The 24,727-nt window shown below is 47.8% G+C and overlaps 1 protein-coding gene across 1 annotated transcript in view; it reads left to right on the top strand.

The window, feature by feature from the left end:
- Window positions 1-24,727, top strand: part of PRKCH (protein kinase C eta) — a gene marked incomplete at its 5' end in the record, with an annotated part of 113,989 nt that overhangs the window by 73,376 nt on the left and 15,886 nt on the right. Inside the window, 2 exons of the mRNA XM_005417948.3 lie at window positions 21,416-21,554; window positions 22,433-22,621. Of these exons, the coding sequence (XP_005418005.2) occupies window positions 21,416-21,554; window positions 22,433-22,621 (328 nt within the window). The remainder of the gene's footprint in view (window positions 1-21,415; window positions 21,555-22,432; window positions 22,622-24,727) is intronic.

Below are 24,727 nucleotides of genomic sequence, written 5' to 3'. Positions count from 1 at the left end.
AGTAGCACTACTGTAAAAATGGCTGGTCTGCCCTGCTGCCCTCAAATTCAGACCTTGGCACAGGCCAAGGTACAGCTTTGGGAGTGGGTGGATCCACATGTCAAGGTCACCTACTTGAGTACTGAGGGCAAATGCAAGTATTTCCTTAAATTTGGTTGTGATGGGACTGGGTTTTTTAGAGGAGGGGGCTTTGAGGTTTACAGTAAAATAGAGTAAGACTTTTCTAAAGGCAACACAAAGCAGTCAGCCCAACCTAGTGGCACAGCCTGAATTTCTGTGACCAACCTTTCTCTCTCTCTCTCTGCAAATGTCTCACTAGCAGGATGCCTGGGCTGAGAGGGTCTCTTTTCAGAACACACCTCCTCTACCTGCAGAGGTGACACAGCATGCAGGACACAATGTCAGCTGTGCTTTAGTGGTGACTTTGCCAGCCTGAGGTGTAGAGTTGGACACCTCCATGCCCCAGCTCAGTGCTTGGCACAGCACTGGGGCAGATCCGTCCTTAAGGCTACAGCTGGTGTAGCATGGAGGGTCCTGCACCTGGCCAGGAGCCAGAGGAGATAAAAGGCTGCTGAGAAGGACTGGTTATTGGCTGCCTGAAGAACCTTGTTTTTATCTTGAGGACTCCTCCTGGTCACCTCATTTCACTGCCTTTGTGTCTGTATTGGTGTTTCTGATGCAGCTGACCCCTCTGGAGAGGCTGGGGGTCTGCTGGTGCCCTATCACACCTCTGGGTGTGGGAGGGTGTGCAAAGAATCCCTGTGCACTGCTGTGTGGGTCCTGTGACTCAAAGGTCCTTAGTAGGATGCATGGTCCTTTTGGAAGGCAAAAGATAATTATGCAATTATCCAGATGAGAGGTCTGGCCTTGGGGCTGAACTCCAGCTCTTGGGGAAAATAAGATAAGCATATTAACAGGCAGTGTTTGCTCCTCTGTGTGTTACCTGAGAGCATCTCCTTACTGTGGGGGGGACTTCTTATGACAGGGAAAAACCTTCTCCTGTGGGATCTGGGAAGATTGCTGGGTACTGGCCAGGCCTCTGAATTCATCACCTTTCCTTGGTGGAGGAGACCCATCAGGTCTGCAGCTCTGTGTCTCATGACTGTTGGCTTTTATAGGGAATAGGCTTTTTGCAACAGGTTAATTCCCTGCCAATTCAAACAATGAGCCTGTGACACTTGGAGGAAGCTTTACATAAGCCTTTTATGGAGACCAGTTTTGCTGGAAAGACTGCTGTTAACTGAAACAACACTAAGGTTTCTTTCAGCAAAATCAATTAAAAATTACATGCTGAAAACAGAAGCTGAATGCCTTTCCTAATTACATACAGCCACTGTTAACAGAGCAACTTTTATTAGTGTGCTGTTTGCTTTTTCCATGGGTCAAGACAGTGTAGACATGGGATTCCTCATGTTCACTCTTTGCTTTGTTTTTTGGTTGTTGATGTTTTGTTTGGTGGGGTTTTTTTCAGCTGATGATTTTGTTTATTCTGATGCCTTTTTTCACATCTGGAGCCAGATCTTGTTTCCCCTGAAGTCAAGGAGCTTTCCCCGGGGAGGTAAATGAGCAGTGGAACTGGATCTGTGGCTGATAGCAGCAGTGCTCTCTCTGCAAGGCAAACTGCCTGGCTGGGGGGCTATCCAGGGATTACTGCTGGTTTGCTTAGGTGCTGTGCATAGCTTTGTTTTCTTGGTAAATAAAGATAAGCCTTTGGTTCAATCAGGTGTTTTTAAGCTTTTCTGAAAGACCTTTTAAGAATGACCTCCAGGCCTGGAGACCTGATAACAGCCTTCTAATATCTAAGAGGGGTCTACAAGAAGGCTGGAGAGAGACTTTTTCCAAGAGTATGCAGTGATAAGACAAGGGGGAATGGCCTTAAGCTGAAGAAGGGTAGATGGAGGTTAGATATAAAAAAGAAATTCTTTGCTGTGAGGGTGTGAGGGCCTGGCAGAGGTTGCCTAGAGAAGCTGTGGATGCCTCATCCCTGGAAGTGTTCAAGGGCAGGTTGGACAGGGAAGGTGTTCCTTCCCATGGCAGTGGGGGTTGGAATGAGATGATCTTTAAGGTGCCTTCCAACCCAAGCTGTTTTATTGCTCAGTGAAAGTTTTTGCTTGAATGTTCTGCAGTTGATGCCTCTCTAGGTAACTGTTGCTGATTTGATGTATTTTATGCCTCTTTTCCCCGTGGATTTGGCTGTGTGGGCAGAGTTGTTTGCATCTGAGGAAAGGGTGGGAACAGCTCAGCCAGCGCCAGAATGGGTGTGAGTCTCCATAACCTCAGCTGTGGGATCTGCCCTCTGTCACCGCAAGAAGTCTGTTTGGGGGAGCTCTGAGGCTCAGTGTAGTGTGGGGCTGGGGCCCCAAAGACCAGAGTGGATATAAATGTAAGCAGAGCAAAATGAAGGATGTGCTGCTTTCTGAGAGCAGCAGAAGGGATGAAATGTAAGCTGATTATTTGGTGAATGAGTGAAGCAAATCAGCTAAAACCTGCAAACTGGCACAGAATCCTCCCTCAGCAATCCCATCCCTACAACAACTGCTTAGTGTAGAAGAGGAATTTTCATGCTGGAGTCTCTGGAAACACTTCATTCAGCTTTAGGAAACATAAAGGGATGTGTCTGAGGGTCAGGAGTGTAGTGATGTCTGTGGCTATCTTATCTGACAGTCAACAACTCGTGTAGACTGATTTGTGCTTCTAGACAGTGCATCTTGCACAGAGTGTTCCCCTCTGCTGTGGTTGTTGCATGCCTGTGAGATGGACTCTTTTACAGCCTCTGGCATGCAGTGCTTAAAGGATTGTTTCTCTGCACTTGATCAAATGGAAAGTGCAGAGAGGAAAAAAAAAGCCCCAGCCTCTCACGTTTCTGTGTCATGTTCAATCAGTCAGAGTGCAGGACAGCTCAGGCCTGATTTACAGTTGTGCTTAGCAAGAGCAGTCCTGTTTGGAGATGCACAGATCAGATCTCTGTGCCCCATTGACTCCACTGTATATCGTCTGTGAACTTTGGTGGAACTTTCCACATGACTAAGGACTACTGAATAGCCCACAGAAGTTGTTGGCTCTGCCAGTGTCTACTTTTCCTCTATGGTTGTTTAAAGGGGCTGATTTTAAAACCTGCAAACCCTGCACATAATGAGTTTGTATAAATCATTTAAAAATCCCAGCTCGAAGGGGCCTCAAGAGTTTGTGTAGTTCATCCACCTGCCCCAAGGCTGGAGAACCTTTGCTGAATGCCAGTCTCTCATACTTTCACTTTTTTTTGGTGTAGCTGCTACATTTACATATTAAAACATGTGAACTCTTACAGGCACAGACTTATTTAGGGAATGCTTGCAATGAGAGCTTGGCATTGTTTGAGAATTCTGGTGCTGGTGCAATAAAAATTAAAAAAAATCCCCTCATCTGTGGAGGGGATAGGTGATTAGATGGGAGTTGTGTTCTGGCATTCCTTTGTGACTAATAAATACTCATGGAGGCATTTCACAATTAAAGAGCATGCAGATGCAATTAAGAAATAGTTATGTGTAACAATTACAGACAAGTTTGCAAGGAATGGAGACTTGGAAGCCAGAATTAGGCTCAATCTTTAAGTCCTAGAGCACCAGGGAATATTTAGATTAGAACTTTTGAAACAAAGAAACTTTTCTACGAAAATACTGGTTTTCTGTCTTTCCTGCTCTCTTCTTTCTATTTTAAAGTCATAAAGGTCACAACTTAAATATATTTTCTGTTAATTAAAATTTATTTTTAAAAACTGCCCCTAAATATTATGTTTTTAGCCAGAACTGCTCATCTGTCTTCTAGCATGTTCCCTGATACCAAGGGCATTCAGGTGTTTGATTTCATGAATTTTGAAAACATTTGCTCTGAGCCCTCCAGAATTGCCCAGCGTTAATCCAGTAATTTTATTGATCTTTTTACCCATCTCAAAAGGAGGAAGCTTTCAGTGTCCCTCTCTGAGAACATGAGCCCTGGGTTGGCATTAGGGAGGCTGATATATATAGCTGGGGAAAAGGTCTCTCTGTCAACCTTAATAAATGTTTTGTACAACTTCTTGAAAGAAGGATTATGCTGACAAAATGCTGTTGCATCTGCTCCTCTGACTTGCTGAAATGGAAGATTTCTTGCATCACAACATGTTGCAGTGAGTGAAGTTGCTGTATTTGTGAGGGACACAATGAGAGACTCTGTGTTGAAATATTTGGCCTGCAGCAATAGCTGCAGTTAGCCAGGGAGAATTTGACTTACTCTTTTAGCTGCAGCAAGATTGGCACCTGATGTTTCCTTGGTCAATAATCCCAATGTTTAGATCTTGTTCTTTGTGCCAGGGAGCAGGTGGGTAACTCTGCTTTTATGCAAGCAGAGGCATTTTGTAAAGCCATCCAGCAACTTTTAATATCAGTGGTGCATCACTGTCACACCTTGTCTATGGATTCTATTTCAGAGCTGCCTGTAGTGATACAGATATAAACTAAAAATAACAACACAATGGAAAATTTCAGCTATGACAGGGTAGTGCTGCAGTACTAAGTGTTTTACAATTCCGAATGTCTGTGGGAGAGAATTCCCTCTCCTGTCAGTGGTAGCCTGGGCAGGATGGTGGGCACAGCTTTGTGTGCCAGCTGAACTGCTGCTGGGGCTTGTCCTTAGCTGCTGGTGCAGGCCAGGCTGCCGTTTATGGGGCCTATTCTCATGGAGCAAGGGGAAAGCATTGCTCATCATTTGGCCTCTGAGTCATGGCACCTTTGCTGTTAATAGGTTGGAGAACCTCCCCTTTTATGAGGCTGTGCCTGAGGGCACAATTTAATCTTGGAATTGTATTACCTGGTTATTATTCCACTCAAGAAGCTGTGGCAGTATTCCAGCTGACAACAATGGGAAGGGGAGCAGGCCTTCAAGTCTCAACTGTGTACAAATGTGATGTATTCAGAACCACAGAGATCCTCCATGCTCTGAGCTGATTCCTTCTGAATCAATTAAAGTTTCACAAGCACAATTTATTATTAACATCCAGAGCTGCTCCCACAAATCTCTCAGCAGCGTGGTAGAGGAGTGCTCATGAATCAAGAAGATGACTTCCAAGTAGGAGAGGTTATTTACTAGCTAAATCCCTGATCCAGGCATTCTGCTATGGCTAGGTCTGTCCAATGGGATGTGTGCATCTGCATCTGAAGCATTTCTGATCTGGAGCATTTTTGTCGTGGTGCCTGGCCAGAGTGGGTCATGCCATCTTTGGCTGTTGTGCTGGAAAAGGAAGGGGGATGGAGGAGGGGGGAATTGGGAAAAGCAGGGTTAGCTGTGCAAGGGGACATTATGCCATGTGCAAACCTGTGTGGCAGCAGGGGCAGGAGCAAATGCTCCCTTCAGACTCTCCAAGGACATTCCAGTCAGCCAGCGTGGGCTGTGGCACTGAGGCTGCCCTGTGTCTCTGTGTCCAGACTCTGTGGCACTTGTGCTGAGAGTCTGAGCTGGTGTGTGACATTTAGCAAGCAGGCTTTGGGTTTTCTCCTCCCTTCTCTGGATCTTGTTACGTTCCTTTTGACATTTACCTGAGCATGAAAATGTAGCAGGGTCCCATGTCCTTGCTGACTCGTGCCTAAAAGCTGAATTAGTGTGCTTTGTGTTTCTGTTTGTCAGTGTCTCTTAGCCATAGGTTGAGGAATTGTATGCTTATCTGTGCTTTGGGGATTTTGACACAATCTTATCAACTTTGTAACCTTTGACATTTCCTGCACCTTCTCTCTTTTTTTTTTCCTTTTACTTAATAACCAATCTTCCTAGCTGGAGCGACCCATTCCAGTATTACTCATTTAATTTCTCATATATTTTGAGCAGTAGCTTGAAACTTGATGCCCAAACAGCAGCTTTACAGCCAGAATTTCTACCTTCAGACCTTGTTGAGCACAGAGGGAGCAAAAACCTTGGCAGCTGACTCCTGCTTCTTGCTACTCTGTCCAGCCTTGATAAATGAGAAAGCCAAGGAGAAGCTGTGACTGCTGCCAGCTGGCCAAGCTCCCAGAGAGACAGTCCATCCCCTGGAAGGTCAGGGGGCAGCCCTGCCCAGCCTCTCCACCCTTGAGCAGCACAGAGCCTGGAGCCAGAGCTGGGCCTGCTCCTGCTGGGGTCTCTTTGGGGCCAGGGACAACCCCCACAGGAATTCTTGGTGTCCTTTGTGCTGCTTGGGATGCAGCAAGCCAGGGAGATTCAGGCAGTCAGCTCATGCCTGGCACTGCAGAGTTGATTTTGACCCATGGGTGGCAGCTGATCTGCTGGTGGTATGTTTGAGATAGGACTGGTGTAACTCCAGCCTGAATTAATGGTTTTTTCCCCCCATCCTTACACAAAGTGAAAATGCCCAAATAAGCCTTTGTGGCACCATATCTGTTAAATAAATATCTTTTATCAGTGACTGAGCAGCTTGAAACATAGTTCCCTGTCTGCTGTCAGAAAAGGCAGTACTAAACTGTGCTGCTTCTTGGAACTCATGAGGTTTTGGAAATGAGCCAGAGCAAAGGGAAGCCAGCTTTCAAACCCCAAAAGCCACAGGTCATCTGTGGCTTGAGTAGGCTGAAGTTGGATTCGTGCGTGGAAAGTCTCTATGTCACAGATTCCCCTACACTCTTTTGATCTTGAGAAATTGCTCTGCTCACTCAAACTGGTAATAGCCCCAGGGGAAGGACAGCTATTTGGGGTGATAAAATTAATGGGACACTATCTTGCAGCCTGCCCTCTTTACTGCCCCTCATCATCTCCACTCAGAGCTGCCTTGGGGTCCTTCAGGACTGATGGTTTTCCCAAGCCACAGGACAGTCAGAAGTTCCTGCCAGAACTGTTGGATGTTGCTTCCCAGCATCAGCCTATGGCATCTCTGAATCCCTGCTGGCCAGGAAGCAAGGCAGCAAAGGCCAAGTATTGCTAGTAAGCTGCCATTGGAATGGGGACACATGGAAGAGAGACGATGGTCTCTGGGGGCCTGGCTGTTGCCTGTGCATGAGTTAAATGTAGCATGGAGTATTGGGTATTTCACATTCTGTCGTGTCTAGAACAGGGCAATTGAAGTCACTGTTTGATTGCCTGAGAGCCTTCCCTAATTTCTCTTCATTTTCTTACAACTAGGCTCATGCTGAAAATCTCCACCTCTTCTCCAGGGAAGTTCATAATATTTCCAAGTCTTTGCTCTGCTTGTGTCTTCCTTGGGACCTTGCTGTGGTTTGGGGCAGTTCAGGCTGTTCTCCTGTTCCCTGGGGGATGCAGTTAAAAGACAACTGTCCTTCAGCAGAGCTGGGTTATAGAAATGGGCACATCATTCCCAGACAATCGCTATTTCCCTGAAGCCCACAGCATGCAAGGGTGGCTGGAGCCTCTGGGTGTAGCACAGGCACTGCTTGCTCCCAGGCTTTCTCTGGGCTCTGCTGGCACAGCCCTGCACAGCACTGGCCAAGTGAGTGTCTGTCCCAGTGCTGTTATGTAAGGAGGAATTTCAACATTAATTACCTGTCTTGGCTTTGGGTTTCTTTCTGTCTCTGCTGACACCAGAATGAATCTCGGAAGATTCAGCGTGGCTTCCTCAAACAAAACAAACAAACTTTATTTCACAGGCTCTGGGCCTTGCTGATTTCTGCCAGGAGCATCCACTTTTCTGGGATGTTTTCCCTTTGTTTCCCTGCCACTGAGGAGGGACAGCAGTTTTTCTGGAGCTGCTGCTGAGCATAGCTAACATGCTTAAGTATTTGAGCTGCAGGGAGGCTGGCACTTCCAGTCAGGCCAATTAAAAGCGAAAAAACTAACATTTCCCTTTGCTCTCAGCCACCTTCCTGCATTCTGAAGGGCTGGAGGAGGGAGGGATGCCTTTAGAGCTGTAGAGGTTGGCTGGGACAGAAGTGTGTGCTGGGCCAGAGGTATCTGTGTGGATCGTGTTCTCCCTAATGGCTTTCCTCCCCCCTTCTGAAGTCATTAATGCTCGTTAAGCCAGGATGGAAACAAACCCAAACAACAACAGTCTACAAAATAATTCCATCACTCCAGACTAGTTCTTTTTTTTCCTCCAGTGAAGCAATTAGTCTCCTGTGATCCCATTTTTAGCCAGACTGGAAACAAGCAGCCGGACAATAGTGAATTCCTCTTCTGGCAGAGCAGTCATTGGATCTGCTCCCGGATGGGAAAGGTGAGGCAAGCCCCCTTGCCTGTCTCTAGGGGAAGAATCTCCCTGCAGAAATCCCTGTGGGTCTTGCTGAAAGCCCTATTTTTGTGCAGCCTCTCCCAGTGAGTCACAGCCTCTGGCTCTCTGGCTACTCTGAGAGCTCTCAGTACCATGGCTTTTCTGCCAGCCCACTGCAGGGTTTAATTCTCTGTGGTTTTGCTCTCATGGGTGTACAGCCCTTCCCACTCACTGGCTGATGATGCCAGTTGTGGCTGCCAGAAAGTCATGAAGTAACTTGTGGTTTATACCAACAGCAGAGCCATGTAGGACTTGTGTGGAGGTGGGGTGAGACTTCCCAGTCTCACTCTTTGAGTGGTACTTGGAGCTAGGAATGGCTCGGCTTGGTCCTGGGGATGGCTCAGCTTGGTCCTGGGAATGGCTCAGCTTGGTCCTGGGAATGGCTCAGCTTGGTCCTGGGGATGGCTCGGCTTGGTCCTGGGAATGGCTCAGCTTGGTCCTGGGAATGGCTCAGCTTGGTCCTGGGGATGGCTCGGCTTGGTCCTGGGAATGGCTCGGCTTGGTCCTGGGGATGGCTCGGCTTGGTCCTGGGAATGGCTCAGCTTGGTCCTGGGGATGGCTCGGCTTGGTCCTGGGAATGGCTCAGCTTGGTCCTGGGAATGGCTCGGCTTGGTCCTGGGAATGGCTCAGCTTGGTCCTGGGGATGGCTCGGCTTGGTCCTGGGAATGGCTCAGCTTGGTCCTGGGAATGGCTCAGCCCGTGCTAGGGGACAGTGCTGTGGAGCAGTGAAGTGTGATGTGAGCAGGGTCAGGCAAAATTTGGGGGGTGTGATAGGGAAGAGAGGCTGAAGTCACTGAGGCTGCCCAGAGCAGCTGTGGATGCCCCATCCCTGGAAGTGTTCAAGGCCAGGCTGGAGGGGACTTGGAGCAACCTGCTTCAGGGGAAGATGTCCCTGCCCATGGCAACTGGGCTGGAATGAGACAATCTTTAGGGTCCCTTCTAACCACAGCCATTCTGTGATTCTCCTCTATGATTCCCTGTGTAGCACCACACAGAGCTGTGGGGGGAGCTTGGCCAGAGCCAGCCGGGAAATTACTCTGTTCCTGTAACTGCTTGTAACATGAGTAAGGTGAAGTGCTGTCCTCTGCCCGGGGCAGAGCCTGCAGCTGTGCCACACACAGGGCCTTCCTCTTGCCTTTGAGGTTTTTGTAGGGTGTGGGGAAGCACTGGGTTCCCCCTCCATCTCTGCAGCGCCCTCACTGCCCTGAAAAGCACGGATGGGACAGGGTATGACAGGGCAGGTACAGCTGGAGAGCACTGTGGCTGTGCTGCTGGAGGAGGAGACTTAAATCACCAGCAAAAGGGATCTTGCTGTCTCTAGGTTCTAAAAAGCAGCCTCAATGCCACCTTAGCAGCTGGACAGTGCTAAACCCCAACACTTCCCTTTCAGGATGCAGGAAGGCTCTAAGCCCAAATCCACGTTTTACCTCATGCACACGAGGTAAAAGCCACAGGGTTTCTAGTCAGGTGCCAGGAAAAGCTGCAGCTGCCCAGAAAAGGGCAGCTGAGGACAGAGGGGAGCTCTGCTCGCTGGCTGCTGGGATTAAGAGCAGCTCACGGAGTGTTTGAGTCATGTGTCACCAGCTCTGACTCCTCTGGAATGAAGGTGCCGTGTGGGCACCGGGGCCGGCGGGTTGTGCAGTGCTCCTGCTCCACGTGGAAAGCCAGGGTGGAGAAATACTTGCCAAAGAAGTCTGCCAGGCAGGCTCATCTGGAGATGTGCAGAAAAAGTGTTTCTGCCTGATCCCCACAGCTGGGATCAGCTCTGGGACACAGCCTGCTGCATCTGAGCATCACCCTGGGTGTCAACTCCATGCCTGGGCAGAGCTGCCCTGGTTGCTGTGGAGGGATGAGAGGCTGTTGATAAACATCATCTTGTTGGATATTCTCTGGTTTGAGTCATTCAAGCCGTGGTGATGGTTGCTGGTGGTGCCAGGAGTGCCAACAGGCAGCAAACCAAATGCCCAAGGGTTGAGTTCCAGGTGGGTGGGATGGCTGTGGGGATACCAGTGTGTGCAAGGAAAACTCAGGGATTCCAAACCTGCAGTGCCAAATTCAGGGATTGGCTGGAGAGGAAGCAGGATGGGTTTGCATTTGTATCACTGTGGTGCTTCCCAAGTCACCAGAGGGACAATGGGAGGTGGGAAGTGAAGTAACCCAGTGTTCAAAAGCTGATTCCAAATGCTCTTGGACATAACCTTGATGGGAAAGCAGCTGCTCTGTCATGGTGTGGTTGCCTTCCTGTTAACAGCCTAGGACAAAGCACGCTGCAGCACCCACAGCACCACCCCCAAACAGTGAGCTGTGCTGTCACAGCCATGGGATCATTTCAGGTACTGTGCAATCATTCCTCATGCAAAACCATGGAGAAGTTTGCAAACCATTTGTGAAGTGAAGCATTGTGGAGTCTGTTTGAGAACAGAAATGGAGGACAGGTAAACTTACAAATGATGGCCCCAAAGTGCAGAGGAGACATGGGCCATCTATTGCTCCATGTCTGCAAATCCATCTAGAAAAGTTCCAGGGGCTCATTAGCTTTAATATGTCAGTTGTGGGTGATGCATTCAGCATGTTGGTATTGAAATAATGTCCTTTTTATTCCTTTTTCTCAGGACAGTACAGTCATTCTGCTTTCCCTGAGCCTCCATGGTTTTCCATTAGTCCTCAATCAATTATTTATTAATGGGAGAGTATCTGAGAGCAGCAGTCCAGTCTGAGAGCAGCAGTACTTGACTCTGGAGATGGGTTTGAAGTACTTGATGGCTGAACCCACTGGAATTGTCAATAACATTAAGAAGTACTTTCCTGCCACAAAATAAAAATGTAGCCTTGTAGGTGGAGAGTGCTAAACTTTGATGAGGACATGAGTTAAAAAACAGTGCACTTCAGGTGTCACCTGGGTGTAACTTTAGTGAGGACAGACAAGGAGTTTTTTGAGAATCACCTTACCTTCAAGTTGACTAACTTTGTATTGTGATATAAAATATGTATTGTTGTGCAATTATGGCCTGTGTTACAAACATGGGAGGTCTAGGTAGAAAAGCTCTAATTCTGAGTTTTTATCTGATGTGGTGCCTCAGCAAGAGGCACCAAGGTTTCTGCCTGATGTTTCTTGTCTCCCTAGAGTAGGAATAAGTTTTGGTGGGGATTTATGGTGTCTTCTTTCTGACCAAAGGGATTTATAAGCAAAACATAAAATTGCAACCTGTGTAAGCAAGAGGAACCTGATGGCTTCAGATCTTCCACAGCTGAAATAATAAAATCTGAATATGTCAGGAGGCATATTTCCAGCTAGACGCACAGCACCCTGGGCATCCTTCTCCATGGTCACACATGTCAGAGGCCAAAGGGACTTGCAGGGACTTGATGTGTGAATGTGTTAAAAATTCAGGGATTGAGCAGTGTAAAGACAGACTTTCCTCACTCATGTCCCATTTCTGTTTTTTTCCTTGATGGGGTCAGAGGGGACAGTGCTTATTTCATTTGGTGATTAATTTGTTTCATACATAACAGGAGCAAGGCAGCTGGCAGCTCCTTGTGCCTGCCAGCCGCGTCAGGTGAGCATCACTTGACTCCTGCTCTGAGTTACTGCTGCTTTACCAACAATCAGGGAGCCACCTGAGGCACCTAATTTGGGAACTTGGGCAGCCTTGTCAGCTGGTGAGGCAAATTTAGAGGGTCTGAAGTGGCTTGGGAAAGCATCTGTTCCCCTGTGCCAGCTGAAGAGGGAGCCCAGCCCAATGAGACTCAAGGGTTAAGTGCTTGATGTGCCGTGGGGATAGCACCAGCCAGCATTGTTGGTGGGCAGTTTGGGGTCTGTTTGATGCTGTGTGGCATTTGGGGTGGCACATGGGATCTGGTGTGTCCCTGCTGGCCTGGCACAAAGGTCAGTGTCGCTGGTTCCTGCATGCAGGCAGCCTGGGAGGAGTCAGAGTGGGACTGCAGAGAGCTGAGCATGCCCAGCCAGGAATTCCCCCTGCCTCTGCCCTGCTTATCCAGGATCCTTGGGCTTCACACAGCTCTGGGTGAATCACCTGTAATGAGTGAATAACAACAGTAATTCACATGAATTGAGAAACTAAATCTTGGGATAATGACCCATCTTTTAGGCTCCTAGAAAAACTTCTTCCATTTTATATTTAAGTGATTGCTGTGGTCAAAAGCAGAGAGATCAGAGCAGTCAGAAAAGCACTGTGTTTGCCTAAAGGTTCCCTGCAGTCTTAGGGAAAAAAGAGCCAATTATATCAGCGATGGTGTCAGTTTGTTTTTTCTAAGAAACATCATTTCCTAGGAAATTCATTCATTCATTTCTTCCAAGGGGAACCAGGCAGAACCCCCTCCTGTGCAGCAGTGGGGTGGCTGTGTGCTCTGTGCCCACAATGTCTCACTAGCAGGGAGACTGTTCTTTTGCTCTGTGCATAAAAATTCAGTGCAGATGGTGAGATTTTCCAAAGCAGCCATGCTGGGCCAGCACGGATGCTCCCTCAAAAGTTAATAGTAAGTTTGGCAGTGGAAATCTACAGGCCAAAGGAAGATGCTTTTAAAAATCCTGTCTAAAAATACAGTACTTCTGCCTTCAGCTTTGTTTATTCCATTATAGAAAGGAGATTAGCACCTATAGCCTTAGCCTTATAAATCTAGATCTGTAATTCAGAGCCTTAATAAGGTTAAGTAATTTTTTTTTTCCTCAGGGCAGGGCCTATTTCAGATTTGAGTAAACTTGACAGGAGTTGGTTTTTTTTTTCACTGATTTCCCTGGATTTAGAGTCAGGCTCAGAGTACAGTGAACCTTACCTGTATCAGATGAATGTGGAGAAGTCTGCCTGACCAGATTTACAGGTTCCAGGCAGGAGTGTCCTTCCCACAGAGCACTGCTGGCATTCCCAGTACCAGCACAGGCTGGTTTGCACACATCATCCTGATGGATAGAGACACCTTCATTTTTATTTTCTTTGATATTTCTAGGAGTGAAATATTCCCCTTAAGACTGGAGTGAGGAGGGTGGGTTCCATGGCAGCTGTGGGATGAGCAGGAGAGTCCCTTTGGTGTGGGCTGCTGGCTCATTCCCCCAGGGCAGGGTTAGTGGCACACAGTGGGGACCTGTCCTATGTGCTGGGGGACGCAGCACAGGCCAACCCTGATGCTACCAGGACAGCTTGGAGCCTTCAGCAGCCCTGTGGTGGGCTGTGGGCAGCTGGTGATGACTAATCCTGGATAACTCTCACTCCATCTTGTAGTGTTGGGACCATGCTGTGCTGCGGGCACAAACCTGATTTCATTTTAATTTCCATATCAGGCTTTGAATCAACATTGATCTATTTTTGTCAAAGTGACACAACAGGCCTTGTGCTTTTTAACCTCTCCTAGCTCCATCAGTCTCCTGTATTCTTGTTCCTGCATTTGGGTCTTGAGTCTGTTGTGTGCCTCTTCTGAAGACTTCAGGCAATGGGATGCACAAAAAGAAACATTGTGGTTGCTGGGGTTTTTTTCTTCTTTTTTCCCTCTTTTTCTGGCAACAGTAAAAGGAGAGTCTGTTGGGAGCAACTTAGCAAGTAATGTTTCAGGGCCAGCAAATTCCAGTGTTGCTGCCCAGTGGGACTGAGGAGTCTGTCACAGGACTAGGCTGGCAGCTCATCCAGAGAGAGAGAGCGTGGCATCCATACCAAAAACTGGACACGAAGCCTTTTTCCATCCACCCTCCCCTTCCTGCAGTAAATGCTCTGGGATCCAGGGAAACACTTCAAGTGTAGCTCCTCTTTCCTGAGTGCAGTCCCACATAAAAGTGCAGCAAATAATACATAGATTATATATAAGTATCTATTAAAAAATGCACGCACACCAATTTGGATACATAAATAAATTATAGGGGTTGTGCCATCTTTGGGATTACTCCAGTGTGGCAACCTCCAGCATGTCTGTGTTTCACCAGTAATGGCTCTGGCTCGTGGCTGCCCCATTTCACACATCCCCCATGTCTTTTTGCCCTTGTAAAGCTGCCTTTGGACACTGTCATCAGCCCTCTTACAGCTGCTGTGGGTGTAGTAAAGGGAAGTTTGTGGGTGTGCCTGACTCCAGAGGGACTCAGTGAGGTCCCACTGGGTCTGTACCACCAGCTTGGGGGAAGCTCTGTGATCATCTCTGGTGGTGTGCCCAGGGTTTTTAGTCTCTGCCTTTATACTTGAGCCTGACACTCTTGTTTTAACTAGAGGATGAATCAGCAGCAATGAAATCCTGTGAGTAATTGTGTTAATCTTCCACAGGTGCCCTTCTGAAGTGCCCAGAGGGAGGGGAGGTGGGAGTGCTGGTGCTTCAAACCACCAGAGAGGTCTTGGATGCTGGGTGATGCCATCTCCTGTGCTGGAAGAGAAGTCAGAGCCTTGGGCACTGCTTGGTCTCCAGAGCAGCAGCCCGGGGGTCAGCAGGAGAGGGCCAGTGCTCTGATGTGGGCTGGGAGCTGCTTCCAGGGAGCCCCTGCAGGCAGGAAGGGGTCAGGCAGATGGACAGCCAGCAGCACTGGGTGCCAGCCCATCTCTGCCAAAAACCCCATGGTGCTGCCTTAATGCAGGCAGAATGCCTGTAGGAACTTGTGCTTGTGCTTGAAGGGCTGCTTGACTTTAAAATAATAATGACAGAGCACTTCTGGGTGCAGTGCTTGCCAGTCTGTTTAGTCTGAACAGCAACAGAGCAAGAATCAGACTTACCCCATGAGTGTGCAATACTGATACCAAGTGCCTTTGGACATCCTGAAGAGCACAGATGCAGGTGTGAGGATCTGTCTTGGGCTAATTCACCCACTCCTGACCTTGCCCTCAGGCACTCCTTGGCCATGTGCTGTGGTGAGAGCTTCCAGCATGTTCCAGTGCTGTGTGTGACCCTGGACCTGAGTCCATATAGCATCAGGCTGTAACATCTTGTGTTGCAAGAGAGGTGGAGCCTGTTTTGGAGGCTGAGTATCCCTAATCCATCACACCTTTATCCCAACACATGGCTGCAGAGCGTTCCCAAAGCTCTGTGCTCTGGCTGCCAGCAGGGTGGCTTGGGTGAAGCACAGACAAGGCAGGAGGCTCTTGTTGTACTCTGCCACATTCCCCTCCCAGCTGTCTGAGGAGCCTGCAGGATGTGCTGTGGTGGGATGGGGCTGTAAAAGCCCCAGGAATGGTGCTGGGCTCCTGGCTGGAGCGCTGCTCACATGCTGAGGTGGCTGTAGGATGGAGCTTTCCTCCTCTGGCTCCCGTGGCCAGCAAGGACAGGCACCTGTCTACTGCTCAGTGGGCCAGCAATGAGTGTGGATTTCAGTGGAGTTTCACTTACTTGTACCACTTATCCTGAGTCTGAGTTGGATCCTTGAATCATTATATCACTTTTCTGCTATTGCTTTGTTGTGAGAAATGAGAAGGTCAGCCTGGAGCCATGGTGGCTCTATTTACAGTCCCTAAACACTGAAGTCTGGTCAGATTTTGAAAACAACTTTTGGCTGTTAGGCCAGTGTAGAAGGGCACTTGCTGTGTTTCATTCCTACTTTCTGGTAATTACGAATTACAAATATCTGGAGAGATCTTCCCCTCATTTCTGTCCTGTGACGCTGCACTGCAGGTTGCAGTTTGCTGTAGCCAGGCTGTCTGTGTGGCTGACAGTGGTCTGGGTGGGTTTCACCTCAGAGGTTGTTTGGAAACCAAAATAAATGTTTTCTTTACCCAAAGGAATGTTTTTCAAGAAAACCAAGAGTTGAAGTTATGTTTTGAGTGCCTGTGTATTTTGACATTATTTTGTGCAATGCTGGGGAGGATGGAGCACACAGACTGAATCCCATGGGATTTTGGGAATTGTGCTGGGAAGCTGCAGGTGTGTAAAGCAACCCTTTCCATCTCAGCCTGTCATGCCCACACAGTGGTGTGTGCAAATGCCTACCCACTGTTTATATGCTGGGTAACAGCAGTGTCCTACCTCTTTATTTGGCAGCAAAACTCAGGATTTCAACTCTTTTTCCCCAGCTTGGTGCAGCTTGATCCTTTTCTGATCTCAGCTTTGTGGCTCCCATTATCAAAGACCAGCAACCTGGTGTTTCCTTTGTGATTTTAGTGTTTCCTCCTGCCCTAAAGATGTGCCTAAGCAAATACCAGCAGCTCAGCCTGGGTTTTTATGTCTTAGCTCTGGTAGAATATGTTGCAGGTGTCAGCTTCAGCCTGTATTTACTGCTGCCACTGAGCTTTACCACTGCCTAGGACATGCTTTTCTCTTCCTTGGGGCTATGAGAGTGTGAGGTTCTGGTTATAAAAGCTTACTTGATCGTAGAAATAAATAATGTCTGGTTGTTATTAGAAAAACGTGGGAGATGTGAACCATTTTCTTTGAGGGAATTTATAAGCAAGTTCTCTACAACCCAAGACTTACAGTAGAAACTGCCTTAATTCCCAAAGTGGTATAAAATCTTGGGGACAAAATGTGGAGATCCCTAGTCAAAAGCTGGTGGGAATAGATTCATGAAAATAATTATTTTCTTTGAGTTTCCTAACTGAGACTCCAAGATTTAGTATGGAAAGAAAGGTAAAAAATAGTTTTGTGGATCCAAAATAAATGTTAAGGCTTTTTAAAAGCAATTCTTTTTTTTTTTTTTTTGCAAGTCAAGACAGCACTGGATTCAGGTAAAAGGAAGTATTTTAGTTTGGATGTTCCTTATGAATGCAAAGGAAAATGGGAAACATTATCAGCTTCACAGGAGTATTTAGGGCTTTACATAAAACTGAGACCTCCATCTGTTCTCCTCTTCATTTAATCAAAGTATGGGTTTAAATCTGTTGTCCACTGTATTTGGAGCAAAGCCTCCAAGTTGAAAACTACTGCCTTTTCCTTAACTATCTTACCAACTGTGCTATTCTGCAGGTTGTACATCTTTCATTCTCCCCTGTTGAAGTTGCTTCATTAAAAAAGAAAATTACAATGTTTTTGGAGCAGGAGTTGGAAACGTGTATTAGTTTGGCTACCAGAGCAGGCAATAGAAATGCATTTTTCTGCATCATGATGGAGATTGCAGTATTTTTATGAAGTAAAATGACTTCAGCAGAAGAGGTGGAGAAAAATTAAAATCTCATCCCTGCTTGCAAGGGAACTTGAATGCACATTTGCTCGCCCAAATGTGTTTCCAAGGAGTGTCTAAAGGGAAAGTTTTCCCCTTCAGAAAAGCCAAAATTACTCATTTAGCTAATTTCAGGTTTGGGGATTTTGTTTTTTATTGTGTATTTTTTGAAAACCATTTGGCTGGAGTTCCATGTTAGCCACATTTACCTTTGTGACTGGCACCACTGTGTGATTTGCATTGGGATGGGAGCACCAGGCTTTAATGAGCTTTAAACTGGACCTTTGAGATCAGCAAACCTGGGATAACCTTGAGGGGAGGCAGGAAGCCAGTGTCTGCCACCTTTACACCTCTGGATCCTTACTACATGTACAGCCTTTACCAAAACAGGGTGATGAAACCAAAATAAGGGAAAAACTCTCCCAACTTCATCCTTTCAAATTCAGTTTCTACATCAGGAGTGAGATGGCAGGTACGTGTATCACACACATTCCCTGGCAAAAGTCCCTGGTGCAGGGAAATTGCATTTGACAGATGCTTTGGAAAAGGACCAGATCATCTGCAATTGTAATTTTGGGTTTTTTACAAACGCCAAACTCGAGCAGCAGATGTGCAAAGAACACCTCTCCCAGTGAGTGACACTGAAGCAGCTCATTTTATCATTTCTTCTGGGTCTAGACTAAACAAGGCCATTAAGCCAGTGTGCCATAGCTGAGGGTGAGGACAAAGACAGCCTTTTCTGAGTCAGGATGAAGCTTGTTTTCCAGGGAGGCTTTGCCAGTGAGAGGCAGAACCTCAGCTGGACCGTAGAACGCAGCCTCAGAAAACCTCTCTGCCGTTACTGCTTCATGGAACTGCTAAAAATATTGGATGGAAAATGCAAGTATTAAGGAAATGAGGTAGATTTGGCCTTTCTGAGCTGGATGGTTTCCAGTTTCATCAGCTTCCCGGAATCCTTGCTGTGAAAATGAAGAGCTCCTTGTAAATCTCAGAGAACTGTCAGTGTTTTTCCTCTCATGTGGCCGTGCTGGCTTATGGGGAGACCTGTCAGCATCAAGCAGTGAGTTCAGAGCTCACAACTGCTGGGATGGCTTGGGGCAAATGCTCAAACCACAGCTTTCCCAGGGATTTATCATATGGGGAAGCCAGAGAGAGCAGGCTCCAGAGGAGCCCGTGGCTGAGGCTGCCACTGTGCTGGCCCACGAGACCTCCGAGAGGGAAGTGTAGGATGATCTCCTGTCACTTTGCTGAGCAGAGAGCATTGAGCAGCCTTCTGTGGTCATGGGAGGTCCTCTTCTGAAAGGATCTGCACGTAGCCAAGGGCCTGAGCAAGTGAGAGCCAGAGTAACGTCACATTACAGGTTATGTGAAAGTAGAAAATGCGAGTGTTGGGTTTCACACTGCTGGACAGAAGTCAGGAGGAGACAACAGACATTGTTAATGGGTTTAACGTGCAGTGTGGAGGAGCCAAGGGCTGGAGCTCTGCCTCGTGTGGTTAGAGCTACCCAGAGAGAGGCAGACAGTTTAAATTTAATGGTAATTACGGAGGCTCTCTGGGAGGACACAGCCAGCCCAGTGCTCTCGCACCTGCAGGGCTCCTGCCATCTCAGAGCTGGGGTGAGCATGGTGCCCTGTGCAGCTAACAGGGGTCTGGGACATCCTGCAGCACGTCCTGTGGGGCAGAGGCTGGGAAGTGGCAGCGTGCCCTGGTGACATGCTCAGCAGAGCTGGCCCAGCCCTGTAGCTGTCTCTTGCCTCTGCTCTCCCACATTTGGGACTGTGTTTCTGCTGGCTCACATGTAAGGATGGTGTATTTTGAGGTATGCCCAAAGTGTTCCAGGACGTGGTGGATGTTTCAGGGAACAGAAGGAGGTTTGCTAGGGGGATCTTCAAGCGAGTTCACCAAAATTCCCCTTCCAGCTGTATCTTTAGGGGTGCACCACAATAGTCAGCACTGCCCAGGACCGAGAAGGTGTTTGCTGCATTTAAACCCAAGCCAAGAATAAACTGTCCATTTCAGCCACATCGTGGCAGATTCCTGAAAACAAGGCCTGCCTTCATGCTTGGAGGGCTTCCTTGCCCTGCCAGGAACCACAGGGAAGAGCAACAGGAGCTTTGGCTGTAAACTACTGCTGAAGATGGGCTGTCGTGGGCAACCACGCACAAACCTCTCCCTGTGCTCCCCTAAAGCCTTTCCAGGACAAGCCTTTGCCCACATGCCTCAGCCATCATTTGTGATTCTCAGAAGGGAAAAAATAAGTGTCTCCTGCTGAGAATCCTGCCCAGAGCAAGCACTGCAGCATGAAACAGGCATGGGCACTGTCCTGGGCATCCAAATTTCACTGGGCAGCTCGTGGGCCTGCTGGGAAGGGCAGCAGTGTTGCAGAAGGCTTTCTGCTGGCTTGTGTAGCCAAGCCATCCTAAAGTTCAAGAGAGAGGATGTGTGATCTTGTGATTAAGATCCGAGCTGGAATTCAGGAAGCTGGTGTTCAGCCTTGTCTCTGGGGGACGCGGGCAAATTTCTTAACTTCTGTCCTTTGCTTTCCCATCCATTCAAAAGAGGCTAAGAATACTTTTCCTTATCTCTTTGGCAGAGGATGTGGCTCTGATTGTCTTACACAATGTGTCCTTGATCTTTCCAGCGCAGCAGTGTAGCTGAGGGAGGGCTGTCTGGAGTCCCATGGGCTGTGGAAATGCCAAAGCACAACAGAGCCATCAACCCCCTGATTCTCACGTCAGGATCATAGATGGACGATGAGCAGGATCAAGCTGGTTTCAGATTTCAGCTCAACCATTGGTTTTTATATTGATGTGGAGATGTCACCACTGATGTTACCACCCTTCCCAGGGAAATAGATATCCAACCAAAGGGCAAAATGGATCAAGATCCAACATGAAGGGGTTCTGAGACCCTAAAATTTATTTAGTTTTTTGATCCTGATGTGGGCATCAGAATGACTTTGAAGGTGGCTTTGTCAAGCCACCCCATCATGGTGCTGCTGTGATGGCTCTGGGCAGCTCTTGGGCCAACACCTGAGACAGTTCAAAAACTGAGCTGTGACTGTTTGTGCTGCACAGAGCTGCTATCGGAGCTCCTCTCCTGCATCTGCAGTGCTGCCTGCAGCTGCAAAGCAGAGGTGCTATGAGCTGGTGTATTTTTAGGCAGGCATTGCCTAAGTCTGCAGATGACCCCGTGCTGTTCCTGACAGTGCTTCTGGCTGCAGGTTATTCCCTTGGGCAATCTCAAGGTCAGGCAAGCTGATAAGCTTTGTTAGAGCTCTGTCATTTTGGCAGCTCTGCTTTCCATGGGGAGCTCCCAGGCTGTTAGAGGTGATGTACTGGAAAAAGTGTCCCCCTGCAGCTTGTTGGGCTGCAGGTCTCTTGTGACAGTGACAAGGAGGTCCCCACTCCAGTGAGGGCTATGGGGGATGTTCACTGCTTGTATCAGTGCACTGCTGGAATTGATACAGCTGGGGGGACTTTAAGAGTTTGCCTTATGATGGAGGCATCCTGTGCTGCCTGAAGATTCCATCCCTGCCCATGTGGTGTGATGTCAGTAGGGAGTTTCTTCTCTTCTCAGCTTGGATAATGCTCCAGATGGGGTTTCTCAGTCAGGCTGATAACAAGGAGTTCTGAGACTGAAGCCCCAAGGCCTCAGGAGAACAAGGAAGGTGCTTGCCCTCTGCAGAGTCCTTGCTGTCCTCCCCAGCTCCAGTGTCTGCTCCAGTGCAGCTTTGCTGAATCAGAGTGCAGCCTGTGTGCAGCATTTGCTGCATCATAGCATCCTTACACAATCTGACAGCTCTGGCAACCTCTGCTCCAGTGATTCCCAGAGCTAAATAGGCAGGAGCCCTGCCAGCCAGGTTTGTGGTGTGTTTGGAAACCCATGTGGGCAAACTCCTGCAGCACCTGCCCACATTAAATGGCACTGGCAGAATGGTGCTTCTTCCTCCCTTTTGAAAGAGATGAAGCAAAAGAAAACCTCTCCTGCATGACTTCTGTTAATTTTTTTTATGATATGAGGTTTGCCCAGGTTTCAGGTGAGCTTCTGAGGCCTGGGGTGGTGTCTGCATCTGTGTGGGGCTGCTCCAAGCACACAGTGACTCTGAATATTCTCATTTTAGGGACTTGAAGCTGGACAATGTGCTGCTGGACTACGAGGGGCACTGCAAGCTGGCAGACTTTGGAATGTGCAAAGAGGGCATTCGTGATGGCATCACCACAGCCACCTTCTGTGGCACTCCAGACTACATTGCTCCAGAGGTAAGGAAACCTTTCCTTGGTTGGAAAAATGGCCACCATGTGAGAAGTGTAGGTCAGCATGGAACTGCCAGGTTCTTTGGCAGTTCTTATTTGATTGCTGAGCTCAGGGTTTGCTCCTTAGATGTATCATCAGCCCCTTTTGAAGGAAAGCATGAGTAAATCTTCAGGCTGCTGTATGCACCAAAATAAGCCTGTATTTTTTTTCTAGAAAATATGAGGTGAAAAATGGAAATACGGCTGCAGAAATCTTGAGAGGCACATACAGATGCTGTCCCAGTTTGATTTGAAAGGAGATTGAATTCTCCTTCATTCCACAGTTCCTTTTTCTACCTCTCACACTCCCTGTCATTCCCCAATCTCACTACAAAATGAATAAACACCTCTTTAAGGAGCAGCTGCCCTCCAGATGCTGCCAGATGTTCTGAGAAGGTTTCACATCCCTCAACACAATTGAATTTCTGTCTGTGGTTGATGTTTGCACCGTTCTCCCACCCTCACACTGCTTCCCCTGTCCAGAAAGCCTTGCAGTAGGAGCCAGGTAGGTGTTTTCTTCCCCAGGGCAAGGGGGAGGCGATGGCAGCTCACACCCGTGGCTGCTCAGCAGGTTTTGCTGGAGTGCCCCTTCTCCTCCAGCTCAGCCCCAGCATCATTCTAAGGCCTTGCTTCCCAGGTGACCCAGCCAAGCTAATTCAGCCCTTGGTGGACCTTTGTGCTGATCTGGGGGTTCCCAGAGTGAGATCACTTCATGTTCCTGGACATCCTAACAGAGAGCGCTGTTAGCGCAGAGAACCTCTGCGTTACCATTTCCAAATCTTTCTTCCCTCCCCTGCTCCCATATGAAGCTCCAGGGTTGGTGTTTCTTTCCTCCTGTGCTGCAGATCCTGCAGGAGATGCTGTATGGCCCTGATGTGGACTGGTGGGCCATGGGAGTGCTGCTGTACGAGATGCTGTGCGGCCACGCGCCCTTCGAGGCCGAGAACGAGGACGACCTCTTCGAGGCCATTCTGAACGATGAAGTTGTCTACCCAACGTGGCTGCAGCAGGATGCAGTGGCCATCCTCAAAGCAGTGAGTCCCTTTGGCTGTTTTCTCTCTGTCCTAGCTGTCTCCAGCCTAATTCCAGCAAAAGAGAGCAGGGCCAAGATATTGGCACGTAGAAATTGCGTGAGATCCTGACCCTGACCCTCCTCTTATCTGGGATTGAAGGGTAAACAGAAAGAACATCCTGCCACACTTAGGTGTGTTTGCAGAGTTATATGGTTTAGTAGCCAACTTGGCAAGCAGAGTGTGAGCCTGTCTGTGTGTCTGGGCATTCCCCTGCTTGCTTAATGATTGACAGTGTGTGGTCAACTCCCAGAACAGAAGCAGCAGGTAAATACAGGGTTTAATCAGTAGCAACCATATGGCCAAGAAGTGAAGGCGTGCTGATAATCCTCTCTGGTAATGCCAGCATCCCCCAGGGTTGCTGCCTATCTGCATGCAAAGACAAGGGTTTGATTTTTGTGTGTTTGGGAGGAAAAGAAACAGCAAAAGGTTTGAGGAGAGCTGTTGCTGGCAATGTTCTGTCCTTGTCCTGCCATGTATTCCCAGCTTTTTCCAGGAGTTCTTTTATCCACATGCCTCACATCTTTGCCTGTGACATGGGAATTAAGCTTTTAAGATTTTGGGCTCTGTATGAGCCTAATACGCTGGAACTGCCTGGCTTTTCTGTAAGGAATCAGAAGGTGATCTATGACAAGAGTGTTAAACTATGAACTGGGAGACCTAACTTGACTGTTCTGCTACTGACTTCTTCCTGCCCTCATCACATCACCAGCTATCTCTAAGATCCTTTTAGAAAGAGAAGGATCAGAGTATTCCCTTTTCTTGAGAAAGCACTGTGGACAAAGATGCATTTAATAGTGGATAGCAGTAAATATTATGGTAATAGAAGATCTAAGGAATAATTTGATAAGGTAGTAATTTATAGAATATCATGGAGCACTGGCCCAGAGGAGTGAGGTAGTCAGTGATGGGAGCATTTGAGGGAAAGAGAAGAGTTTTTAGTTGTGAAAATGTGGAAATTTTCTGCTGAAGGGTTTCTGTTGTATATGAGTGAAGCAATTGCTTCCTATAGCTGAAAATACATCTGATAAATTTCACCAAAGTCAACTGACAATAAAATCCGCTCCTGGAGGAGTGAGAGGAGCTTTGAAATCACAAGTTGTGCTCAGAATTGATTGATTGTGATGCTGGAGGCTCTCTTGGGTTTTGGAAATAACTTGCTCCGTATTTTAAATATAAACATGAACTTCAGACTCATTGCAGCTTCTGGAGCAGTGTTTATGTGGTTGAGCTGGAACTCTAAGTACCTCTTAAGTACCAATTCCTCTTCTGCAGTGACAAGTACTAGAGGAGTGGATTTGTTGCAGGTATATTGCATAATTATGAGACAGAGGTAAAATGTGGTCATGTAGATGCTTGTCATAACAGGAATCTCAGCGTGTAATAAAATATGATTTGTGTTTTAGCCTCTTGATGAAATGAGTGTTTTCCTCATGCTGATAGGGCCTCCCAGAAACAGCCAGTGCAAGCTGCAGTCACCCCAGGCTGCTTTAGTTTGTGTTCAGAGCCCAGATTTTAACAGCTTAAGGTACTTTCTGTGATTAATAGACAAGGAACTTGATGAGGGGCACTGGAGGAAGAGGGCCAGAATTGGGCAGGGAGCTGGGAATTTAAATAGAAAGCATTGAGCATCTCCAAAACCCGGTCAGCTCAGTGACTGCTGCTTCCTTGCCTGAAAAACAGCCTCCATTCCAGCCCCTCTGCTTGTCTGCTGCATTGTGTGTTGCTGGTGACAAACAAATGGAATCAAAGCTGCCTCTCTGAAATGCACAGGCACTGCTCAAGAGAAGCACTACACTGTGTCTGCTCTGGGGAAAAAGGCTGAATTTTGGGGCATTCACCAGGAGTCTTGGGATTAACTAGTGGGAATTGATCACTGAGACCTTCAGCTCCTCCGTGTTTCTGCTACCTGGAAGTGATTGCTGCATCTTATTTCACCAATTTCATCACTGGTGATGGCTGCCTGCAGGCTGAATTTCTGCAGCTTCACAGTGGCTGCTTTTGGGCCAAGAGCTGTTCACTGGAAGAGCTCCTTCTTTCCTCCTTTCCTTCTTACACTGAGTTCTAAAG

Source organism: Geospiza fortis, unplaced genomic scaffold (genome assembly GCF_000277835.1).
Source record: "Geospiza fortis unplaced genomic scaffold, GeoFor_1.0 scaffold23, whole genome shotgun sequence".
Classification (NCBI taxonomy): domain Eukaryota; kingdom Metazoa; phylum Chordata; class Aves; order Passeriformes; family Thraupidae; genus Geospiza; species Geospiza fortis.
The sequence above is the reverse complement of the archived record's forward strand: the minus strand, read 5'-3'. Positions and strand labels throughout refer to the sequence as shown.